Source organism: Mesoplodon densirostris, chromosome 18 (genome assembly GCF_025265405.1).
Source record: "Mesoplodon densirostris isolate mMesDen1 chromosome 18, mMesDen1 primary haplotype, whole genome shotgun sequence".
Lineage (NCBI taxonomy): Eukaryota > Metazoa > Chordata > Mammalia > Artiodactyla > Ziphiidae > Mesoplodon > Mesoplodon densirostris.
The window spans coordinates 48,471,280-48,497,101 of NC_082678.1; the positions used below are offsets into that span (position 1 = coordinate 48,471,280).

Here is a 25,822-nt window from a genome sequence, read left to right on the forward strand (position 1 = left end):
TTTTAATTTTTACTTAGATGGCCTTGTTTTTCCATTCAACGTTAGGTTTGTGAGCCCTTCTAACCCACGCAGATCTAGCTCATTCCTTTTACTGTGGCTTAGCAAGTGTTCCAGCAACCAACGTACCACATTTTTTCCATCCATTTCTCTACTGATGCATCTCAGAAACACAAGTGATTGTGGCCTTTTGATCAACACGCTGGCTCAATGCAAATTCTCATCTTTATTGTTTTTATTCTGAAGCATAACTTGTCACAGGGAAACAGTGTTCTTATCACTTTTTTTTTTTAACTGTCTGCCAGCGACTAGGGCAAAAGAGATAATGGTGGGGGCCTGAGAGCCTGGAGAAGAAGGCCCTTCGAGGACCAGGCACGGGGTGGTCAGGAGGGAGGGTGTGGGCGCCGTACACACAGAATCACGCATTCTCTCTCCTCCAGGAAAGGTTTTCCAGAAGCATCTGCCCACACTTTGAATTAAGTGTTTTTCTGCCAAACTGAGCCTACTGAAGAGGAGTGAATTAATGGCTTAGGGAGCTTCACGCCCAGCAGGGGGCTCAGCTGAAGGCTGCTTGCTCTCCAGTGAGTGAATTCACAGTGTTCACCAGAACCCTTTCCAGCTCCAGCAGCCCTCGGGGAGGCCAAGGAAGGCTTCCGAGAAACCTAACAGAGAGCCAGGTTCAACAGCAGCTCCTGGGCCGGGGTGGGAGGAGTCTGCATCCATGTGCAGAGCCGCAGGGGAAGGGGGAGGATGGGTGGACCTCTCATCCCACCTGCTCTGGGTTCCTCTCTGGGGGCCACGCTCAGGTGTGGGGGGCCACGCTCAGGTGTGAAGGGTCACGCTCAGGCTCTGATTTCTTTTTCCATGAATACAAATATGGAGAAAGCCCTGCCTGGCACCCTCTGAAATTGCAGTGCGTAGGGGAAGGCCCCAGAAGGTGGGTCTGAAGGCTCTTCCAGTCCAACTAAGACGAGAGCAAACTTAAAATGAACATAGGGGTAGACTGGGGGTGGGGCTGGGGGCAATAAATAAAGGTCACGGCTGAGGGGAGTGACTGGGGTGGCGGTGGAGAGGGGGGCTCCCAGGAGAGAAGGGGTGCAGAAAGGCACTGGGTGGGGGGAAGCAGACTCAGCCCCGCAAACACTGGTTTGTTGAGTCAGAGGTCACGTCCGGCAGGGCTGGCGGTGGAGGGCCCTGGGACTGGTCAGGAAGGAGCCGGGTAGGGTCTGGTTCCAGCTCTTTCTCTCTCTCTCTCAAGCTCTTCCACTGGAAAGTCTGCCCCATGCACCAAGCACGCCTCTGCTCAGGGCAGGCAGAGGGGACCGTCGGAGCCCACGTCAGCAGCAGGGGCTCGCCCAGGTGTGCCTTCTACCTTTGGGGGAGAGAAAAAAAGGCCACTATAGGGGGAGCAGAGGCAGAGTCCCACCCCAGTGACAGTGTGAACTTTGGGAATGAAATGCAGGGAAGGCTGACTCCTTGCTGGAGTGGCCTGCACCTGAAGCAGCTGCCCCGTCTGAAACTAAGCAGGGGGCTGCCCGGGAGGGCCGGCGGCTGAGAGCTGGGCAGGGGCGCCTGCATGCTGGGCCCAGCCCTGCTCCACTGTGCTGTGTCATTGCAGGCAGGTCGCCCAGTCCCTGTGCTTCAGTGTGGCCATTGATACCTGGGCTAGTCAACACAGGTGATCTTGGGACGCCAGCAGGAGCAAATGGACATGGGAATATACAACCTTCCTCTAGGCCAGTCCTTTCCAAGTAACAGCTTAAGCCCTGGAACCCTGTCTATGTGCTGGGCCACACAGCCTGCCCCGTGATTACTGGACAGTTCCTGAAGACACACTCAGGTAGGTACCCCACATGGACCCTGGATCTTACCCACCCTGCAACCTGCAAGGGACACGATGTGGTCCCCATTTCAGTGATAATGGAACTGGGCACTGAGAGATCAAATATGAGGTTGAATCTTATGGATTTGACAATATTTAACTGTTTTTGATCTACAGAAATGCAATTTCATGTGGTTCGACCTGATGGTTTGCCCAAGTTCCCATGGGTATGGGTGGCAGGGCTGGGACTGGAGCTTGGGCCTGCTTGATTCCAAACTGCCCTCTCTGGGGGGATTGCAGGAGGCGAGGGTAGGGGGCAGAGGGCGCACGCCCATGGTGCCTCCCTCCCTGAGACCTGCCCACCCAGTGTCACAGTCTGTCTCTGTCCCTCATGACCATCAAAAGGGGAAATGAGGGAGGAGGAGGGAGGGGAGGGGAAAGGGGAGGGGAGGAGGGAGGGGTGGGGGAGGGGGAGGGGAGGGGGAGGGGAGGGGAGGAGCGCTCCCACAGGGTTCCCTGGTGGGTACTCCCCAGCCCAGCAGGCCTGCAGCCGTCCCTGTGTGCGGCAGGGGCACCAGCTGCTGCGCTGACCCACACAGTGTGCACTGTGGATCCTCTGGTTGTAGACGCACTAAGCCCAGCTGGGGCTTCTTTCTGGAAGGAGGCTAGGCGCCGATCGTGCACCTGCACAATTTTCTCCCGCTTGAGTGTGAGGACTCCCCTGTCCCCCAAGTGTAGGGTGACCTCAGGTTGGCCGGGGCAGGTGGGAGCTTGGACTCTTGCCCTCGGCTTCCACACCCATCACATGGGGATAATGAGCCTCCTGTCTATTTGGCCAAGAGAATGAAAGTTGACCTTGGAAGTGCAAGGGCAGGCCGGCCTCCATGCCGTCAGCTCTAGGGGTCCTGAATCCTCCCCCTCTTAGGATTTGGGCCTGCCCTGGCCTGGGCTCTGTTTTGGGTGAGTTGATTTGCCTTCCTCAGCTATGCAGTAGGTTTCTGGAGGTCAGGGACTGTCCCCCACCACACCCGGCCCAGGCTGGGCACGCACTGCCTGGCGAATAGCAGGTGCTCTGAAAACTGTGACTGTTAGGCAGGAAGGGAAATGCTCTGAAAGATGATACATTTCATAAAGCAGAGGATGGAAACAGCCATTGTTACAGTTACCGAGAACGGATAGGGAAGGTCACCACTGTTCTTTTGGGTCCCTCTTTCTGTTCATTGTGGGCACGGATGGGTCTGGCTTGCCTCTGTTCAATGGGCACCTGGCACAGGGCTCGAAAATGCAGAGAACTGAAAACACCCCCTAGCATTCTCCAGGGCAGAGAACTGAAAACACCCCCTAGCATTCTCCAGGGCAGAGAACTGAAAACACCCCCTAGCATTCTCCAGGGCAGAGAACTGAAAACACCCCCTAGCATTCTCCAGGGCAGAGAACTGAAAACACCCCCTAGCATTCTCCAGGGCAGAGAACTGAAAACACCCCCTAGCATTCTCCAGGGCAGAGAACTGAAAACACCCCCTAGCACTCTCCAGGGCAGAGAACTGAAAACACCCCTTAGCACTCTCCAGGGCAGAGAACTGAAAACACCCCCTAGCAGGCTCCAGCGCAGAGAACTGAAAACACCCCCGGGGGTACAGATAGAGAGGAGGTGGGTACGTTGGAAGGAGGAGCTTGGTACTCACTGTGGCCTTTTGTGTCCGGCCAGGGTGGGGCCCCCACTGCGGGTCCGCAGAGCTGGTCCTGTCTCGATGGCCAGGCTGCTCTGGCTCCCTGAGAGGTGGCTGGGTGGGCGGGGAGGCCCCATCTTTGATGACTCCACGCTGCCACCTGCAAGAAACCACATGAATGATTCAGGGTTGGGTCCTTTGGGCCTTGAACTGAGACAGGGACCATCTCAGCCTGACAAGGAGCTGATCTAAAGTCTCCTCATTTGGAATTGTGACCTGTATCTATGGGACCGTCTGCCAGAGCCCCTTCCCCTGGGAACCGCCACCCCCTTTCCCCATCCACATGGCTGCCATGTTCTAGCGGGACCCCACCCTCTGGCCACTGCTGACTGGCCCACAAGCTACAAAGGCAATCGAATGGGCCCTCAGGTCATTTCACTAAGGAACAAGTAGTTACCCACATGAAAACTGGCAGTGGGGACGAGTCTGTCCTGCCCTCGGAGAAGGAGGGTGTCGTGGGGAAGCGTGTAAATTTCTGTTAACCCAACAAGAGGGACATTCACTGCTGCCTCTGCAGACTAAAGAATCCTCACTCAGACACGGTCGTTAGCCCCTGCTCGGCCCAGAGAGCAGAGATGGGGCCTGCAGACTGCACTCCATCTTCCCATCTCCTGACCCGCTTGGCCGCAGCTGAGAGCCGGTGTGAAGAGAGGGGACAAGAGCTGCGGTAGTGGGAGGTGAGGAGTGTAAAACCTGCCCTAGCAACCAAGGCTGGCAGGTAAGTGTCCTCCACTTTCCTAAGGGAGAATATGCAGCCTGAAGGGGCCTAAGAGATCATCTAGTCCAGGGACAGTTTTCACCTCATGCATCATCCCTGCCTACTAATACTGATCCCTGGGAAAACTGCATGGAGGAGGATTCCGAAGCCATGTCAGGCTCTGTGGGAGAGAGTACCATGATCAACTGGTAATGTCTGCCATGGGCACAGGAGTGCCAGGCATTGGCATCTCTGACCTAGTCCAGACTGCCACCCCCGGCAGGAATTCCTTCTGTATCAGTTCTGGCAGAAGATCACCCAGCCTTCCATTTCCTTCCAGTTTGAGGCAGTTATTGAAAAGCTTTCTTCTTAGGTATTAAATTCAGCCTGAAATGTCATGCAAGTATCCCAGTTCTAACCTTTGGAGTGACTCTGAATGAAGCTGGTCCTTTTCCTGGGAAGGTCCTTCATGTGTCTAAAGGAAAGGAAAATGTGCCCCCAGTCCTTCTCTGCATATATACCTGAGCTTCCCTTCCATATATATATATATTTTTTGGCTGCTCTACACAGCTTGTGGGATCAGTTCCCCGACCAGGGATTGAACCCAGCCCATGGCAGTGAAAGCCGGAATCCTAACCATAGGCCGGCAGGGAACTCCCCTTTCCATCTGTTCTTGAGTGGTGCCAACACTTTAGCTCCTAGCCCTCCCAGCTGAAGGCCCATTTTGCCTCCCGGATCTAGAACAAGTCCACAGACCCACCCACTGGGGAGCCACTAGGGAGCGGTAGCCTGAGGAAGCAGCAAAGCCACTGCCCCGGGGGCTTGGGAAACAAAGAGTGCTGCTTCCCACACTTACCTGATTCCCCCCGGGGTTTGTCGCCTTTCCGGTCCCTGACCCCAGTGGGTGGGAGTCTGTCCTCCAGGCTGGAGGAGCTGAGATCTGAGTCGCTGTCACTGTCGCTGGAAACCACTGGAAAAGAGACACCAACACAGGAGGTCACCCCCCACCGGCCACCACCGGCAGGCGTGTCCTTCCAGGACAAAGTGGCATAGGACCTCCGCCGGCCCTGGTGTTTGGGGCACGGGGACAGTGGTCCGGGGATAGGGATGGCAGGGTACTCCCTTCTGTCAGTCAAAGAGGTGAGTCCCGGTGCGAGGAGGCTAGGACTCGGGGGTGCGGTGCCCAGTATGACCAGCACCGGCAGGGAGGGCTCAGTCCTCAGGCAGCCATCTCCACCCATCACCCCCTCCCTGTGGCTGAATCAGAAGCCTCTTGCTGGGAGGAGCTGATTACCCCCTTTGGTGCAGGCCCAACTGCACCTGGCAATGTTTAAAGGTGCCCGGCCATGCTCTGCAGGGATAATTCCAGTCCTCGCTGACCCTGATGGAGGGCTCCAGGGCCCTGACATACACTAACTCAAGGAAGCTTCAGAACAACCCTGCAAGATAGGAGATAGCATTGTCCCCATTTCACAGGCAAGGAAACCGAGGCCCTTGCCCACAGTGGGATTCTTACTCTGGTGGGCTGGCTCCACAGCCTGTGTTTGTAACCACTCTGATTCCACCAGAAGAACTGAACTGGGAGCCAGCAGGCCTGGGCTCTCATCCCAGCTCATCCAGCAACTCCCAGTGGGGTCTTGTGAATGCAGAAGGACCAAGGCTGGTGGGGCTGGAACCCCAGGAGAGGGAAGGGGAGGGGGAGCTCCCACAGGGAGCACCTGCTGTGGTGGAAACCCTCTTTTCTGGACTAAATGCAACCATATTTGGCTGGTTAATCAACAGTGGGAGTCATAAAACAGGATCTATTCATACATTAAACACTCCATTTTAATTTTAAGCATAGAAATGTACATCCATTCGCCAATCTTTTTTTTTTTTTTGTGGTATGTGGGCCTCTCACTGTTGCGGCCTCTCCCATTGCAGAGCACAGGCTCCGGATGCGCAGGCTCAGCGGCCATGGCTCACAGGCCCAGCCGCTCCGCGGCATGTGGGATCTTCCCGGACCGGGGCACGAACCCGTGTCCCCTGCATCGGCAGGCGGACTCTCAACCACTGCGCCACCAGGGAAGCCCCATTCGCCAATCTTTTGATGAAGGGCTTGGATGCTTCTTTGAGATTGACCCACATGGTCTTTTGTGTCTAAACTGCATCCATATTGCATTGTGATTCTCAGGTTCAGTTTCTTTAAATTGGAGCAGATCTTGAAGACATGGGCAAGCAAGAATCCTCTATTTTTCCGTTTCTTTCTCCCTTTTTTTTTTTTTTTACAGCTGTGCTGCCTACACCTAATTCCATAGCTTTTGTAAGCAAGTGACTTCTACCAAGTCTTTCCAAAGTCTTGGTTTTAATGAAACGACTCTGTGTCTTTTCTGACTTTTTTCATCAATTTATATAACATTTAATTAAATGATGTATTTATAATAGCAAGTATAACCGCTCAGAAAGGTTTGGGATCACAGGTAACCAGCTCGCATAGGTGACTAACTCAGCGGGTGGGGTAAGAGTCAGTGTGTCTTCCCCAGGAATGTAATATGCTGGTTACAGAGGGAGTTGAGTGCTTTCTGCCAGGCACTGTGCTAGGCACCTGGGAAGCATTATCTTACTTCATCTGTAGAACAAACCTGAGCCATAGGGACATGTTTGGTGGGAGATGATACTGGAAACAAAATCAATCTATATCAAGGGCAGCTAATGGGTTTCATCTGATGCTCTAGGCCCCTCTGGAGCAGCGTGCAGAGGAGAATCCTGAAATTGCATTAAGGTCCAGCAGGGAGAGAGTCTGGTCAGTTAGGGAAGCCCACAGTGGTTACAGGAAGGGAAATGGCAGGACCTATGCCATGTAGCTTCCACCTGGATCTAGAGCCTTCTGGAAAGTCTTCATGCCTTCAGCCGGTGTCACCTTTCAGCTAAGGAAGTCACAAGTCATAGAACCAAGCAACGAGAGGGGCTGGAGCTGGCTGACCACTTCAGCCTAAGAGATCTTTGCCCCTGTGCTTCCACAGCAGGGCAGCTGTGCTTCGAAAGCTTTAATGACTAATTGGTTCTTCTCCCTCCTTCATCCCCACATCTTGCCAGTTTCATCTAAGCGGTTCTTGAATCAGTGGCCTCCTCACCCTGGTCGCTGCCCTTGCTTCACTCAAGGCCTCATCGTCTCCAGCCTGGATTGCTGTGACACCTCCCAGCTGGGCCCCATCCACAGGCACCTCCTTTTGTACAGGCTCCACTAACACACAGATCCTGGCTCACCCTTCTTTACAGGCTCCCCGGGACCTACAGGATCAAGCCTGAACTCCTGCCCTCCACTACTTCTTCAGCATCATCCTGCACAACTGGCTCTCCTATCTGGGGCTCCTCTGGCCCCACGTGGCCTGGAGCTCCTGCCAAACTGCCAGTCAGCACCTCCCGCAGGGACTGGCTTCCCTCTACCCAGAATGCCCTGCCCACCCCTCTTCTTCTGGCTTAGTTTGGGTACCACCTCCTCCAGGAAGCCTTCCCTATGGCTCCCACCTGTCTGGCTGAACGCCTTGTGTGTTCTGCTACACCTGCAGCAACTACTTCCCTCTTTAAGTGTTCTGTGTATGTTTCCCCCAGCAGACCGAGAGGCTCCTGGAGGGCAGGGGACAAATTGCACCACAGTTAAGGCTGGCGTTCTTCTCCTGCAGAGCCTGATCCGTGGGGGTGGATCAAGAACGATGCTAACAGGATTGCTTCCAGCTTTGCCTTCCTGTCTGCTCAAGGGTTTTGCCTCTTCTGCTGTTTCTTTCCCTTCTTGCCCTCAAGGAAGAGTTCTGCTTTGGCTTTCTGAGCTTTTGTGATGAAGAATCTAAAAGAGATGGGGACGGGAGGGGTTGTGGTCCACATGCCCCCTTTACAATATTTGAGAAACACAAGTAAAGGCCTGATGTATTTTGCAATTGCTTTTTAGGTCCCAGACTGGGTTTCTTTGATTATGAATCTGCTGAGACCCGATTTTATGGGCATCAGTTTTATAAGCATTTATGTATTTTTGGCTCATTCACTGACTGACTAAATGCCAACTCTGTGGGTCCCCAGACAAAGGGAGTGGGAGGTGGCAGGAGGTAGCAAGCCGCTCCCCACGTCTCCCTTGGGGCAGATGCAAAGGAACTGGGGAGGATTCTTCCCCCTCCCGCAGCAGGAGGAGGGGGTGTCCAGCAGCCTGTTAAGCAGCGGGAAATCCCTGAGGGGAACACGGTTACTGTTCTCCACATTGGTTTCCCCATCTCTTTGGCAGAGATGCTTACGGATACTTTATTCCTTTTTCCTGACTTGGAATGTTCCGTCTCCCCCATGTTTGATATGCAGGACCTTCAAAATTCTGGGGCAGGGTGGAGAATATGAGGCTGAGGCTGAAGCAGTGCGGGGTAGGGGACATGACATGGGGCTCCATGGTATGGAAATAATGCCTGGATTCTTTGGTGCTAATGAGCAGATGCCACAGGGCACGACGTACCAAGAGCCTGAAAGGAGACGATGGGAAAGGACATCCCAGGACTCGGGTTATGGTGGCTACTCACTCACCCTATTTCTTCACTCTGCTCCCTGTTCTGTCATCTGTGGTACATGGTCACAGTGCTGAGCTAGGAGTGGGCTTAAGCTGCAAGAAGACTGCTATGCTATGTTGCGAGATCATTTTTTGTTGGGAGGGGTATGTGCTGTCCAAGCACCAGCGCTGGAGGTGGGGTTCGGGGGCCATATTGCCTAGTTCCCACTTGGTGCCTGTGCTGTGCAAGGTTTAGAAAAAATAAACCTCCCCAAGTGACACTCAGTTGTCTTGTTTTTTGTCTCCTTTTATAGACAAGGGCCACAGCCATGGAAGGGGGGGAACAGCCCCAGATGACAACTGAGCTCACAAAGACATCACAGAGAAGCAGCCAGCCAACGACTCATCCCTTTCGGATACGTCTCCCTCGGCTCAAGCAACCTTGCTCACTGTGTCTGTGATTTCAAGCAGGGGGCCAAGCCTCAGCTTAGAGGTCTCTGTGGTGCAAACTCAATCCCATCTCTAGTCCACTCTAATGAACCCCACTCAAGAGAAATAAACCCAAGGAAGTCGGCAGTGTGGACACCTGGCCTCGGCACTTAGGTCAGTGGGAAAGAAACGCACCAAGGAGACCCTGTGGAGAACATCCCTGGACACAGCCCAACGCAAACGCTGTTTATCCAAATACTCCTCCGGCAGCAAGGGAAGAAGTTTTTCTTCTTCCTCCCCCTCCAAATGTTGCTGGAAAACCCGAACCTTGGCTAATTTGCCATTCGATTGCGCTGCCACCTTTTTCCCTGCACGGCAGCTGCAATCGTAAATCTTCCAGGTTTATTAACAAAGCTTTTAGGCTCATAAATCTTTTGGCTCTTGCTCTTCCACCTTCAAGAAAACACTCTGTGTGTCTGAAGGCTGACTTTTTCCCTCTCATTCCCCAAAGGCTGAGTCTAGGATGGTTCGGTCAGTGATGAGCACTTGTATTCTGCCCACGTGTGATTTTCAGATTGAAAATGGGAAAACACCAGGGAGAAGACGGTCCCGAGAGCTTCTCCAAGAAGGAGGTGTCACTAAATGGATTCACCCGGGCTCTGCCAGGAAGCAGGGGGGGGGGCCTCCCCCTCTGCAGTGGCCTCAGCCCCCGGACCGCTTGCTTGGGGACCTGGCGTCCCTGAGATTTTCCCATCATGCCGCAGCAGGGCTGCCCCACTCCGCCCAGCTCTCATCCTCAGAAGCGGACAGCCCCGGCCCCAGCCATGCCCGCTTCTCTGGGGAGAGGCCAGCTTCTTTTTTTCTTCCCCCCTGGCTCACTCTTGGATGGATTTGCAATTTGACTGTCACCATGGAAACTCAGAGTTTTGGTACATGAAGGTGGGGGGAAGTCTTCCCTTTTGGAAAGTCTTTCCTGACTGCCTCAAAGAACGTGTGGCAGCTGCTGGTTTGTGGAGATACCTTGCCTGGGACGGTCCAGGGGACAGGCAGGATGCTGGCCACTGGACCTCACAGCACTGCACTGGGATTTGGGGGACCTGCTTCCTGCCTCTGCTCTGCCACCATCTCTCTTTGTGACCCTGGCAACACCTCAGGGCTTCATCACACACAAAAAGAGGCCAACCTAGACAGCCACCCTGGGTCTGAATCCTAGGATTCAACTTCAGGTCAGGTTTGTTCCATCAGTGGAGAGACCCCAGTGCCCAACTCTGGTTGAGAGGCGGGGAGATGTGACTTCTGGGCCACACAACATCTGCCTGCCTCGCACAAGGACAGCCAGCAGCCTGTAAGCTTGGGAGGCCCTTGTGAGCAACTGCTGCTCTGCTCGGAGGCTCCCAAAGCCCCAAGAAATTACGGGAATTAGAGAGGAAGAGAGATATTTTCAGCAAACATTCTGCCAAAGGCAAAGCAGATGGTGGAAAATTTTGCATACTAAAAGCAAAAAAAAAAAAATTTTTTTTTAATGTAAAGGAAAGATAAGGCCCTGGGGAATGCAGAGACGTCCCCAGTTAGCCTTACCCAGCCCACCAGGCGGGCACAGCTGCAGAGAAGAGTCACAGAGCTGTCCCCATGGGGACGGGCGAGGGCTGCCCCACCTGGGAGTAGGGCCAGGCTTGCAGCCTGAAATCCCACCAAGGTGCCTCCCGAGTCTGGGGCTCTGTCTGGTAGCAGCAGCACCGAGGTGCAGGGGTGGTGCAGAGGCTCCAAGTCACCCAGTGTCCTCGCTCTGCCACTTCCCAGCTGTGGGACTCTGGGTCGGTGTCTTCACCTCTCTGTGCTCAGCAGGCCCACCTATGAAATGGGGCAATGATGGATCCTTTCCTGGGTTGTTGTATTAATAGAGATAACACAGGCAGTGTCTGGCACATGGTAGGTGCCTGATAAATGGGAGCTATTTTATTTGATGGGGGGCGGGCATCCTGAACTCATGGCCCACGCCATCTGGCACAGAGCTGGCCTCTGCACTCACCATGTTCGGTGCCCGGGCCAACCTCACAGGGGTGGACTCACCTTTTCCAGGGGAGCTTAGATTTCCAAGTTGTGTTTCATAAGACACTGGAGGCACTAGGTGCCTTCAGAGGCTGTTTGGAGGCCGAGCTGGGATTTGAACCCAGGCCTAACTCTTGTTGGAATCTCTGCTCTTTCCTCCTCACCCAGGATGCAGGGCACCCCATGGTCTGGCCTCACCCCAAGGGCTCTGGGCCCCTGCAGGCAGGTCAGTTCATCCTCTGTCTCCTCAACATGCCTTTTCCCCCCAGAGGCAGGGGCCGCAATGTGTGTGAGAGAAACGTCTAGTTCACTCCCAACATCTAGGGTTGAATTCTAGCTCTGCTTTGGACACTCCTGGACAAATACCTTCATCTCTCTGAACCTCAATCTTCTCATCTGTAAAATGGAGCCAATAACAACTTCCAATAAAATAAGACCAAGAGATCAAGTAGGACATAAAGCACTGTAAGTCTAAACAGCTACACAAGCCTCTACATAGTTTTGAAAATTAGATGCCAATTCATCCTCCAGGAACCCGTCCAAACCGTGCCTCTGTTGGAAAATTTCTCCAGCCCAAGGACGGAAGACAGGCCCTCCTTCACTCTCCCCACAACTGCTGGGGCAGCTCTTCTGGCCCCTCTCAGACGACCCCTGGCATTGCATTTCTTTTCCTACAAACACCTGCCTCCACTTCCCCAACTGTACCAGGAACCCCTTCAGGGCAGGGTCACGTCTTAACTGGTGTCTGCCTCCTTCCCTCAGCCCCCATCACTGGGCCTCGGGCCAACCGGGCACTCAGCAAATCCGTGCTGACTGCTTTCTGAAAAAGCCTCCCCAGGAGAGAACGCGGCTCTGTGTAGAGACAGAGGGACTGATGGTGGTCAGCAAGGTGGTGGCGAGCCAGCTCGGGCTGGGCTGTCCACCGGGCAGGCGCCTCCTTGCAGCCTCTCCCAAAAGGACACTCGAGTGGGATGAGCGAGCCAGGCGATGGTGGCCTCAGCCTGAGCTAGGCACAGACTAATGGGGGGAGGGGCTGTTGGAGGCCGGTTGCCATGGACACGGGATGAGTGGGCTCTGGGGAGAGGAGTGCACTGTGTTCATGCAAAACCTTCTCTTCTTCCAAACCCCAGGCCCGAGGATGAGGACGGGCTCTTCCTTTGTTTTGGAAACTCCCTCCAGGGTCCCAGAGAGTCAGGGTCTGGACAATAAGAAAGGGAGTCCCAAGGCTAGGGGGCCTGTCCTCATAGGAATGGGCTGGGTGGAGCCAGAGAGGCTCAGAGCCTGCCTCCCTCCCTCCCTCCTGGACTCGGAGTCAGGAGATCCGGGTGACCCTCCCTGTCCAGCTGCCTGATCACCCTGGGCCTCATTTCCTCATCTCTGAGGTGGGGATAGTCACAGGACCACCACAGAAGGAGGGGTGAGGGAGTGGGACCCGGAAGCTCTCCTTCCTTGGTCCCCCTTCCAGGCTGCCACCTGGGACCTCAGCAGGGACAGCACAGACCAGGCCAGGAATTTAGAGTTGGGGAGTGGAGGGTTTCCTATGCTTGCTTATTCATTTGCCATTGATTTTAATTAACTTCCTCCTTGGGGCTTGCAGACAGACAGGAGGTACCAGATACTGAAGGCGAATCTTCAGATCAGTGGTGATATGGTCGCCAGCACTGAAATCCTGTGGTCCTGCCCTGGCTGGAGGAGCTCCAGATGGAATGGGAGATGGACGGATGGAAGATAAGAACAGCTCCTTCCAGAGAGAACATGATACTCTGTAGGGGAGGTGGAGAGTGTTCAGGGAAAGGAGAAGTCAGGAAGGACTTCCTGGAAGAGGTGGAATTTAAAGATGGGCATGATTTTGGCAGGTAGAAATGCTGGGACTGGGGTGTGCCAGGCATCCCTGACAGAGAACAGGAAACGCAACGGCCAGGTGGTGGGCTTCTCCAGGGCCAGGATAGGCTCAAAAGGAAGGCTCCAGACTCAGGCATCTAGGGGACAAGGGGCTGGTCTGGCTTGGATGTGCTCTGCACTATTTCTCTCTGGCAGGTAATTGCTTCTGATCTGTGGCAGAGATGAAGCAAAGTGGGTGAATACAGTTCCTGACAGTTCGTTTGCTGGGATGCAAAACGCATCTTCATCCACTCCATGACGTCAGTGCTCTCTCTCTGTCCTTCTTTCGGTCTCTGTGCCTTTGTCTTTGACTTCATCTCTTTGTGCCTCTCTTGTTGATGGTTTTAAAAAAAGCTCTCTCTCTGCCTTTGCTTCTCTTGTCTTTCTTTCCCTCTCTTGTGTGTCTTTGTGTCCCTGTGTGTTTTGAGTCTTCTTGGGTTTGTCTCTTGATCCCTATTTCTGTTTTGGTCGGTTTCTCTCACTCTCCAGTCTCTGCACATGTCTATCCATCTGTCTCTGGGTCTCCGCCTCTGTCTCTGTCTATCACGTCCCCTCAGAGTCTGGCCTCAAGGTGTATCCCTCAGGTTCCCTCACCAGGGCTGGAATCTCAGTCCCTGCTCAGGCCCATGGCATCTGATCTCAGAGCCTAGGTGGGGGGCTGGGCTGCCAGCTTTGCTTGGACTCCATGTGGACCCCAGGAGTAACTGAGGCAGGGGCGGCCCGGCCCCTCCTTCCTGTATGGAGATCACCGGACAGACAGCTTCTCCCAGCCTCTGCCGCCACTCCTGGACCAGCGAGCGGAAATCATCCTGGCCCCATCCGTGGGGCCGGCCTCCACCCCGTGATGGACAAGAGGCCTGGGGAGAGGACTGCTGAGCTGAGTGGAATCAGCACTGTTATCTCCGAGGGCTTTATTGGAGTCAGATAGGGCAGGCGGGCCCAGATTTATTCACTTCACCAGGTCCCCAAAGGCCGAGAAATCTAGAGTGGGCGGAATTAAGCTGCAGGTCCACACGGCGAGGCAGGTGAGCGGCTGGAGAGGGGTGTGCTGTATTGCACGTGGCGAGAGTTCTGCAGTCATCTGCTCAGCTGAAGCCGGGCTGCCTGGGGGTGGGGCCGTTTCCCCAGTTCAGCTCAGATGGGGGATTGCAGGGTTGGCAGCGGGCAAGGAGTCCCAAGACCTTATCTTGAAGCTGGAGTCATCCAATCAGCTGAGGCTGTCATCGGGTTGGGACAAATTAGAAGCGAAAGCCATGCCCCTGACCTCTGTGGTGTGGCTAATGAGGGCCTCCTGCTCTTGGAAAATCAACCCCCAGGCCAGCGAAGATGCCCAGGACAGGCAAGAGGGCTGCAGGGGGCAGGGGTGGGGCGCAGCAGTGGGGACAACGGTGGCTCCTGGAAGCTCAGGGCTTCTATTCTGGGGGTGGCCCCTCCCTTCACACACGCCGGCACCGAGCTAGCCCTTCACCAAGGGCTCCGAAGGTCACGACAAATTAGTAACGCATGGGCTTCTCTTTCAAAACACAGCCACGCAAGACATGGCCAGGCCTCTGCTTCCCTGAGACTTGGGAAAAGGGCAAAGTTTCCCGAACACCATGGGGATTTCTCATTCTGCGCACGCCGACATTCCCATGTAAATTATCTGCCTTAGTTTCCTCTTCTGTAAAATGGGACGACAGTAGTACCCCCAGCACAGGTGTCGGGGGATTACACAAATGCACAGAGCCTGGCATGGGCTGCGGTCCACGGCAGCTGAAGCCTGAGACCTGCCTCTTTCACCTGCACAGACCAACAGGCAAGTGGCACCCAGGCCCTCAGCTGAGCCTGGAAGAACGGTGGCCGCATAGAAGACTGACTGTCAGTGTTTGCCCAAGCGGGCCTCACAGTGAGCTCGGGCAACTCAGCACCACCACCCCCTCTCCTGCCCCCAGTGGGATGGATGGCATTCCCATCCCTCAACGGCTAGTGGGAGCCACAGACAGGATTGTCCAGCTATGACTTGTTTTTGTTTATTTATTTTTTGGACCCAAACAGCAGACCTACACCATGAAGACCGGGGTCAATGGCCTTCAGGGTGCCGGGCTGGACACACAGCACCCTCCTCAGGTGGTTCAAAAGCAGCCTCTCCTCCCTCCTCTCTGAGCAGTCCTGTCTGGTTCACATCTGTGTGTGTATTTGGTGGTTTCTATTATATTTATACATTAAAAAAGCCCAGGTACTTCCAGCTGCCCAGGACTCTAGAACCCATGCAGGGTGTAAGACGAACTGAGACAGGGAAGGTGATAATGAAGCATTAGGGACAATCCCGGGGACAGGACCGTGAAAGGAAGACTCAGGAAGTTCATAAGCGCTTAGTGACCATTTACCACAAACACAGGGCACGGGGTGGGGGGAGGGGGATGGGATTTCACTGGCAGCACATACCCGGAGTGTGTGTGTGTGTGTGTGTGTGTGTGTGTGTGTGTGAGAGAGAGAGTGAGTGAGTGAGTGAGACGGGGCCACCGCTGAAATGGGGCTGGTCTTTCCGGTAGACGCAGCCTCAATGTACAGTCTGGGAGCTGCTTGCCTGTCAGAAATTCCTCCATAAAGTCTCATCCCCTTGGATTTGGAACCATGAGATATGAAAGCTGGAAGAGAACGGACTCTCTGTTTCAGTCCTCGTCATCCCCATCCTTCTCATGGGGAAACCAAGGTCCAGAGAGGAAGAAGGACTTTAAAAAACTAAAGTTTTCCTGCCCGGGGATCCCCTAAGAAAACACAGGAGCTCTGCAAGACCCTGGGGGCGACAGTGGTGGGTCACCTCCACAGAAGGCACAGAACCACCGTGGGCGGGATTTGTGGGGTCAGGGGAGGAGAAAGGACGCCCAGGTGTGCCATGGTCGGGCTCCTGTCTCCCACTGGTCAGGTGAAGGGTCAGTGAGTGAGGTGGGCTGGATATGAGAAGCCTTCACTTCCACAGAGACGTGCGCCCACTGTTTTTGCAACAGGTGTCCCTGTTGGTCTAACTTCTAGTCTCTCTCTTTCACTGGGATGTGGAAACAAGAGCTATTTCACTTTCTCCTTAATAACCCAGCAAGGGTGATGATCAAAGAGCGTGAGAGACAACAGGGAGGGGTGGGGACTGCAGCAAACCAGAGACTGCAAGGCCTGTGTGAAGGGGGAAGCTGCCACTTAGCCTGTCCAATTTTTCCAGGGAGGGGCAGTATGCCAGACCTTCTGATTTTCAAAAAAGAAGCCAGAACTCCATTTTTTTTTTTTTTTTTTTTTTTGCGGTACGTGGGCCTCTCACTGTTGTGGCCTCTCCCGTTGCGGAGCACAGGCTCCGGACGTGCAGGCCCAGCAGCCATGGCTCACGGGCCTAGCCGCTCCGCAGCATATGGGATCTTCCCGGACCGGGGCACGAACCCGTGTCCCCTGCATCGGCAGGCGGATTCTCAACCACTGCACCACCAGGGAAGCCCCTCCATATTCTTTTTAATGAACATTCTCTACCTTAAAAAAAGTTGTCAATGAATTTAAAGCAGTGAGTCGGATCGAGTCACTGTTCCATCAGTTTGCGACCTGTAATGCCGGCAAATGTCCAACCCACCCAGGACAGATGGCATCCCACCTCCAAACGATGAAGCCCTCCTGCTCTACTCTGCCTTCTTCTCCAAGCCTCGGCCAGCCTGCCCCCCGCCTGCCCCCTAAACACACACTCCCAGCTGCTCTGAAGGCTGCAGGGAGTTCATGTACCATATCCAGCCTGGTGTGATAGAAACGGCAAGTCCTGAGTCTGCTGGGGAAACACTGGGGGTGAGTAGGGAGTGGGGGAGAGGGCAGCTGAGCACCCCGAGGAGCTTCCAAAACACTCATGTCTCAGGAACAGAGAAAGAAGGAAGGCGGCATAGCACCAACTGGCTCTGGGCAGTGAGCAATCCTGTCTGAAAATAAAACATTTTACAATCCACAACCGTGGCTCATTAAGAATGAATGGATGTACTGGTATAAATAGCATGCTGCGTTAAGAAGTCAGGAAACAGCATATGCGTTTGATGGAAAAACGGCTGCCGCGAAACTGCTGATTAGCTCAGTCGGCTGCAGCTCTGTGCTAACGAGACAGGGGTCTCGGGTTCAAAGCCATGTGGCTTTCTCAATCTTGGGCCATAGACTGTGTCCCCATCCCCCCAGCCCTGGTCACAACATGGGGTCATAACTCTGGATACATAGTAACAAGCCCCATAGTAAGCTTCCCCCAGTTTCTGAGCCATGGTATCCCTACTATAATATCCAGCCTCTGCTTGAATGCTCCCAGTGACAGGGAGCTCACTGCTCTGTAGGATACAAAACACCCAATTCTGTGATTCAATGGTTATTGAGCAAGAGATACAAATTTCTCCCTGCTCCCAGCTCTGCTTTTGGGGAAAGCAGCCTCAATTGGGCGTAACGGGCCACACCATCTCTAATGTCTGACAGGTTACAGGCTTGATGCATAAAGGGCATCCTGAGCAGGAGGGAGTTGGGCCAATCATGTCCTCCCCAAGTGTGGACATGGGTCCTGAGAGTGGGGGCAGAGGCTGAGACTGAAGGGCATGCAGACTTGCAGCTGAGTACCAGCTGCTGGACGGGCAGAGGCTGGGGAATGGAGCTGATCCAAGAGTTCCCTGAGAAGCAGAAGAAGATGCTGCCATATCCCCCCATCCCCACAGGCCTCGAAAGCCTGACTCTCCATCCCTGCTTCTGGCAGAACTTCCTCAGCAGCCTGGCAACCAAAAACCCTCGAACCAAGTCCGAAAGGGGAAAGCCAGTGTGTGTGGCGATTTGGGCAAGAGCTTTACTCCGAGCTACACTCAGAGGGGAGGAGAGTGGGCTGGGATTCAGAAGCCTGGATCCCAGGCCCTCTTAGCTGCAGCCTATGTGACCTTGGGCAGACATCCCACCCCTCATCCATCACTTAGAGTCAATTTCACGTCCTTAGCTGCCCCATAGGCTGTTCTGAGCATCAGATGAGATAATGGCTGAGAGTCAAGGAGCTCTGGCTGAGGGCAATGCAGTACCAATGACTCGGCTTCTCCAGGGGGACAGGAGATGGCGGCGTAGGGGCGGGAAGGCTGGCTGAGGGTTCACTCCGGAAGGGCGGCCCCAGGAAAACATTTGCAGCTGAGCTGAACCAGACTGCTTAACCCAAACAACCTCGAAGCTTGCTTTCACTGGACTGCAAACAGAACCACAGTTCAGGATTTTAAAAAAAATTTTGTATAAAACCTAGTGAACCAATAAAGTGATAATGAAACTCTGATTTTTCTTAAAACAACCCAGCTGGAAAAAATCCAAAACCTCAAAGTACTTTTCCAGAACAGACCTTGAAGTGACCAGCGTGTCATTCTGTTCAGTTCCACCCAGGGAGCCTGTGCTCTGCTCAGGGGGATGACGGAGGGTGGGAGGAGGGAGGGTTCCTGCAGAGGGTCCTGGGGAGGGATTGCACCCGGGCCTCAGTGGGGAGGGGAAAGGGAGTTTGCCTCGTGGCTACTGGGCGCTCAGGGCACCTGCCTGTGCTCAGCTGGGGCTTTTTGGGGTCTAGCGGGGCAGGCAGAATGGAAAGGCCTCCCCGGTCTGGCCAGTCCACAGGGCAGTGACGAAAGCTTTAGACGGCGATGGGCCCCCGGCCCCCAACCCCTGCCTGGCCCCAGGCTCTCTAATAGAGGTGAATACAGCAAAGCCTCACAGATCCAGGAGTTGGTCTCCTAGGAACCTCGGCTCTCTGGCTCCCATCTGAGAAAAGGACACACATCCTAAAATACCCCCGGAGCACTGTATGGACCTGAGACTTGGGGCTTCAGCGCTGCCCCCATCCCACCCCAGGTGTACAGCCACAGCTGGGAAGGGCGGGGCAGGCCAGCCACAGAGCAGACCCAGGGCAGTGCTATCTCCCAGTCACAGCACTGGAGGCTGAAGAAGATAAGCGCCATCACACTAAGTGTCCTCGGCCTTGGAGGCAGAGAAGCACAAAATCCTATCTGAGGAAAACTGCCACATGTAACGACTTCAGTCAGATCAATTCAGCTCTCCATCAATAGGGCATCAGGCTCCTCCAGCATAAGTACCAGCCTGCTTCTATGATAATGCAAGGCTGCAGAAGGGAAAAGCTTAATTTTCCAGCCTCCTCTTTCAACTTTCTTCTTTTCCTTATAGTGATGGCTGGAACTGTAACAATCATCTTGTGACCACAAGGGAAAGAGCAAGAAATATCAAGACATCTGTCCTGACCTCACTGAGCTGCTGAACCAAAGCTGCAGTTGCCTCCTCTAAGCTTTCAAGTATATGAGAAGGGCTTCCCTGGTGGCACAGTGGTTGAGAATCTGCCTGCCAATGCAGGGGACACAGGTTCGAGCCCTGGTGTTAGAAGATCCCACATGCTGCGGAGCAACTAAGCCCGTGCGCCACAACTACTGAGCCTGCGCCCTAGAGCCCACGAGCCACAACTACTGAAGCCCGCGTGCCTAGAGCCCGTGCTCCACAACAAGGGAAGCCACTGCGACGAGAAGCCTGCACACAGCAACAAAGAGTAGCCCCCGCTGGCTGCAACTAGAGAAAGCCCCTGTGCAGCAACAAAGACCCAACGCGGCCAAAAAAAGAAAAGTATATGAGAAAAAAATGTAATCTCTTATTACCCAAATATGCCAGATTAATATCCCTACACCCAGCAAATATCTTTCCACACACTGCCCGAGGGTGGGAATCCAGCTGAGAGGAAAGATGCCTGCAGAAGGGGTGGGTCCAACTCGAAAGAGATGAAGACCTAAGAGCCCACAGTACTGGTTCCACTATTTACACCTTATATTTCACAAGGGAACAAAGAGGCCTGGGAGTACACAAAAACTGACTATATTTATTGCTGCCATAAACTTGGAGCGACGACCTGCCAAGGAAAGTAGCGTGGAGCACGCAGTCCAGTTGGATTGATTTGGTGGGACAGTGGAGCCCTTTCCCCAGAGGCAGCCAGGTCAGACCCAGGGTCGTCACAGGAGGAACTCAGGTCACACTGTTTCCCTACCCCGTCCTGGAGAAAGAATGTCCTGCTATGAGCAAGCTTGTAGGGGGCCCACCAAGGGGTCTGCACGCAAATCCTGGACCAAAATCAACACCCAGTGTCCACAGGAGAGAGAGCATAGCCAACTCAGGTAGTCAGCCTACCTGTCCTGTAGGCGCCACAGTATCTCTGAGTTTGACACAGAGGAAAGAAACACTTCTAATCTTTCTCTAATACGTTCACTGTGTTATTTCTAACATTTAGATCTTTAATCTGTCTGCAGTGTATTTCTGGATACAGATGGAATGGGATGGAAATCTAATTATGCTAGCCCTGGTTGATAAATAAACCAGTTATTTTCCCATTGAACTGAAAAGCTACCTATGTTTAGCTTCCATACATCCTTAGGTCTATTATTTTTCTATTCTGTTCCACTTATCTATATAAATATTCTATTTATTCTGGTGACAATACTACACTGTTTCTCTTGACTATAGTAACTTTAAAAAAAATTGAAGTACAGCCGATTTACAATGTTTTATGTGTACAGCAAACTGATTCAGTTATTAAACACACACACACACACACACACACACACTCTTTTTCAGATTCTTTTCCATTATACGTTATTACAAGATATCAAATATAGTTTCCTATGCTATACAGTAGGTCCTTGTTTATCTAGTTTACATACAGTAGTGTGTATTTGTTAAACCAAAATCCCCAATTTATCCCTCCCCTCCTTTTCCCCTTTGGCAACTATAAGTTTGTTTTCTATGTCTGTGAGTCTACTTCTGTTTTGTAAATAAGTTCATTTGTATCATTTTTTAAGATTCCACATATAAGTGATATCATATGATATTTATCTTTGTCTGACTTACTTCACTTAGTATGACAACCTCTAAGTCCATCCATGTTGCTGCAAATGGCATTATTTCATTCTTTTTTATGGCTGAGTAATATTCTGTTGTGTGTCCTTTGATAAGATTCTATAATTTTTTCCATGTTTGACCTATAATTCTTTTTTAAAATTTGTTTCTGGGCATTTTACAATTTTTGTTGCAATTATGAATGGATTTTTCCAGTTCTAATTAGTCAGTATAGAGTAAAACTGTTGATTTTTTGGTGTGAACTATTGATTTACTTTGTGTCCTGTCACTTCCCAAATTCTCTTATTAATCCTGGTGGATTGTTTTAGTAGACCCTCTTGGGTTTTCTTGGTACACAATTACATCACCTGCAAATAAGAGAATTTTTTCTTTTCCAATAGTGACAGATTATTTTATTTTCTTGCCTTGTTACATTAGTTAAATACTACAGAATACTGTTGAATGATGGTGATGGAGGTATTCTTGACTGGTGTTTTGATAGAACATGGCTTCAGTGCTTTATCAGTTAATATGATATTTGGTGTTACATTTCTGTTTTGGGGTAATTTTATCATATTTAAGTATTTCCTTTTATTCTCATACTACTTAAACTTTTTATTTAACAATTTTTTTTTACCTTGTAGAAGAAGACATTTCAAAGCAAGATAGGAAACTTATGAGCCACAAAGCAAAAGAAAGACATACTTGACTTCACAAAAATGAAAAGAAATTGTTTTTAACTGGCAAAATACTATAAGTAAACACTAAAGTCAAACAAAATCTAGTCAAGGAGAAAAAGGTTTGCAACCCATTTAATACCCCTAAGGAGCAACTACAAATCAGTAAGAGAAAATAAACAATATAATAAAAAATGAGCAATGAGTTTAAACAGTCAAGTTTTAAAAGAGGAGGCTTAAATAATCAATAAATAATAAGACATGAAGAGACGTTCAAATGTACAAATTAGAAAAATGAAATATCATTTTTCTTCTAGCCTACTGGCCAAAATGATAAACGCCAAAAATATTCATGGCAGGCAAGGATGCAGGTATAGATAAGTATAGAAAACTATAACAGGGCTTCCCTGGTGGCACAGTGGTTGAGAGTCCACCTGCCAATGCAGGGGACACGGGTTCGTGCCCCAGTCCGGGAAGATCCCACATGCCGTGGAGTGGCTGGGCCCGTGAGCCATGGCCGCTGGGCCTGTGCGTCCGGAGCCTGTGCTCCACAATGGGAGAGGCCACGGCAGTGAGAGGCCTGCGTACCGCAAAAAAACAAATAAACAAACAAACAAAAAAGACAACTATAACATTTTCAGAATATAGTTTGGTAATGTCTATTGAAATTTAAAACACACAACCCGTTTTTGGAAACCTGCCCTACGGAAATAGAAGCATCATATACATATAAGGATGTTTCAGTACTGTCTGCAGTGGCAAAAAGCCAGAAATCATTTGAATGTCCATCAATAGGTGAATAATTAAATCACAATACATGATATGATGGGATTTTACTCAGCCATTAAAAAGAATAAAGTAAAATCTATATATCTATTGACCTGGAGGGATGCCCATGATATTCTTTTAAGTGAAAAAAGCAACATGCAGAGTTATGGGTAAGAGGCTATTTTTGTTAAAATAAAAACAAAAGAAAACATAATCCTGTATCAAGTATATGTTGGTAGGAATAGGGAGAAAGGGGTTTGGAGATGATGGCAGGAGAGATTTTAATTCTTCATAGACTTTTGAATTGTTTAACTTGTTAAAAATTCATCAGGTATGCTCACGTAATTAAAAATTAACCAAGACAATTTAAAGGAGGAAGAAAAGGGACCTGCCCCAAAAACATCAATACATTTCACTTGATTGCTCTGTCGCCTGCAAAGTTCTTGGCTTCTATCTATTGATTCCCCTTCCTCTTCCAAGTGAAGTGAGCTGGGATGGCGGGGGAGAAGCTGGGAGACACAGGTGTCCCTGCCCAAGAGGGAGCGAGGGAGAGAAGAAGGTGGTGGGGAGAGAGAGAGAGTGAAAGAAAGAGGAGAGAGTGTGGCAGGGGCGGTGACGGGGGGTGGTCAGAGAGAGGGAGCTGGTGTCAGCATCAGCTTCCACATCAGGGAGCAGGGACTGTGCGGCTGGCCCTGGAGACAGGGACGCGGGAGGAGAGCTGCCTCAGGAGAGCAAGGTGGTTTTCACAGCCTCCTGGGCTGTCCACCAGACCCCTGACACAGGGGAGCCTGAGGTCCTAATGAAAATCCCTCCATAGGCCTTTCAAAGATTCCAGAGCAGGTGGGTAGTTCATTCCTTCATTCTTCCACTCAATCACCTAATAAGCATCTACCTTGTGCCTCTCCCATGCTACGTGCTGAGGAATCGGCCTGTTCAGGACAGGCACGGCCCTGCCTGCAGATAGCTTCCAGCGTGGTTGGGGGAGCCCACACCCCAGTGCTGGTCACTCTGTTTCTGTCTGGCCTAAGCTCAGTTGGGGCTGAATGGGGTGCTACGAGGGCCAGGCTTAGCAGACAGGCTCTGATCTGGACCACAGACCGCAGCTCTGACCCCAGCCTGCTGCCTGGCACCCCGCACCACTGATGATGGGGCTGCAGATGGCGGGGGAAGCCACTTTCCAGCGGCCTCATGCTCTGGGGGCCTGGGGGCCTTCCAACCCAGTCTGCAGAGGGAGGCCGAGTTCACACTGGGGTCGGGGGGCCTCCACATTGCCTGGCCCGGCCTCACTGCAAAGTCAGTTAACGACGGCGCCAACTCCAAGTGTGTGGGCTGCGGGCCTCCTTGCCCACGTAATTAAAAGGGCATCTGTGTGTCTGAGGAGGAGACGAGAGAAGGTCCTGCCCTTCCCTAGGGATGTGTGTGCGTGTGTGCGTGTGTGCGTGCACGCACGCGTGCTCACGTGTGCCGCACTGGTGCTGGAGCAGACAGGGCACTGAGGCTCCTTGGGGTGAGGCCTCAAGGTCTCTCCTCCTCAATCTACGGGAAACAACATTCTAGACCCGCCAGTGTCCCCCAGCTTCAGCCTCCACAGCTGTATCTCTTCCCTCGGTCTGAGGGACACAGATGCACCCCAACCGGGCTGGGGCAGGAGAAAGCCCCAGCGCTGAGGGTGGAAAAGGGACTCCCCTCCGGCCGCCCGTTGCCCCCTGACTGCCCAGGTTGCACCTGCACTTGCCGTGGTCCCCACCGAGGCTGCTCTGTGGCGGTGGTGGCAGGGAAGGTGAACTCATGGGACTTAGAAGGGCAAACAGAGCCCAGGAGAACTAGGCGGGAAGGCTGGCTGCAAAAACCCGAGTGATGCCGAGAAAAAGTATCTGGAGAACAGACGTCAAGCTGTTAATGCCAGTTATGTCTGGAAGGGCTGACCTACGGGGGATTTTTACCTCTAAATCATATGACAACTTTCAAAACTGTATTAATAAACACGCCTTACTTTTGTAACAAGAAAACCAAAGTCCAAATGACATGAAGATAAATGCCAGGTCATAATCCAAACATGGAGGTGTTCGAGAGCCCCTCAGAAGCAGCTGCCATGTCTACTCTCTTGGGTCCATCGTCCCCAGTAACAGGATAAGCCCTCATCCCTCTGGCTGCCATGTCTCATGTAGGACCCTCAGACCCTGAGCCTTGGGCTGAAACTCCGACATTTCAGGGCAGAAGGAGCTAAAGCCCCAAGGGCAGGACCCCACCTTTTGGTTCCAGCTCTGCCACACCGAACTGAGAAAATCCCTCCTCTTTTCTGGGCCTCAGGCTACTCATCTATAAAATGGGGCTACAAAATACCTGTTCTGTCCACCTCCAGAGTCTGTTGTGAGACCAGGAACTTTGAAAATAAAATCACAAGCACTAAAGCATCATGCAAGCAGTGGAGAGCCGTCCACCACCCCAAGCACTGTTATCATGACCCATGGGGCACGTTCCCCTTCTGATGGTGGCCACTTAGGACACACCCACATCAGTGCAGTCACCACAAACACCAAGGGGCCCTGGGCACACCGTCACTTTGCTTGTTAAGACCAGGGAAGCCAGGAGTCCCCCTTCCTGAGACAGAGACAAGCACTGAGAAGACGTGGTACAGACCTGCCTTAGAAAGATGCATTTTCATACTTTGCAAAAAACCTCAACTGACATCACATTTCTGCACAGATCCATAGTGCTGTCCATGGCACTGCCGCCCCAAAATTAGTGCTTGCTGGTGAAACGGCCCCCCGGGGACCCTCCTGATGCAAGCAAGCACCCTGCTGAGGACCAGCCACCCACGTGGTGCAGGCGGGGAGCCAAGGGCACAGAGAGGGACAAAGACCAGTGTGAGCCCCATGGAGGGGTGGTGGGCCCTGGCCTGGTGCGTGTGGCACTGCTCAGTTGGCTGATGGGTCAGATGTTGGTTGCCATCCCGGAGAGGGGGGCAGTGGGGACTTACCTCTCTCTCGGGCCCACGTGTAGACGCGGCTGCTCTCAGGACTTCTGGGCTCTTGCTCTGCTGGCTCCATGGGCAACGGTCGGAAGTGGGAGTGATCGGCCTGGCCGGGGGTCTTCAGGGGCAGGATGTACTTGGGGATCCCTTTGTAGAACCAGGCCCCCGACCTCTTCCAGACCTGGAGGGGGAGACATCTGCTCAGAGCCCAGGATGCAGAGCAGTCCTCCCTGTGCCCTGCTCCCAGCCGGCCCCACCTCCCAGAAGGCGCCCAAGAGGCCACTGCAGTCCTCCGGCCTGTCCCTTCCCCTCGAGACTCTGGGCAGAGCGACAAGAGGTCAGAGGAAGGGCTGGGCCGGCCACGGCCTGGCACTGACCATGGTCTTGGAGAGCTTCTTGGGATGTGATTATCTCTGTGG

The 25,822-nt window shown here is 52.6% G+C and overlaps 1 protein-coding gene across 5 annotated transcripts in view; it reads right to left on the minus strand.

Moving 5' to 3' along the window:
- Nucleotides 1-222: 222 nt before the first annotated feature.
- Nucleotides 223-25,822, minus strand: part of RPH3AL (rabphilin 3A like (without C2 domains)) — a 142,146-nt gene continuing 116,546 nt past the window's right edge. For 3 of the 5 annotated variants that reach the window (XM_060080694.1, XM_060080696.1, XM_060080693.1), the window contains 4 exons: nucleotides 25,410-25,584; nucleotides 5,103-5,216; nucleotides 3,505-3,649; nucleotides 223-1,365 (listed from right to left, as the gene is read on the minus strand). In XM_060080694.1, the coding sequence (XP_059936677.1) occupies nucleotides 1,335-1,365; nucleotides 3,505-3,649; nucleotides 5,103-5,216; nucleotides 25,410-25,584 (465 nt within the window). In that variant the 3' untranslated portion in view covers nucleotides 223-1,334. Of the gene's footprint in view, nucleotides 1,370-3,504; nucleotides 3,650-4,663; nucleotides 4,722-5,102; nucleotides 5,217-25,409; nucleotides 25,585-25,822 lie in introns of those variants that run through there. The other 2 variants (XM_060080695.1, XM_060080698.1) reach the window with 2 other exon arrangements.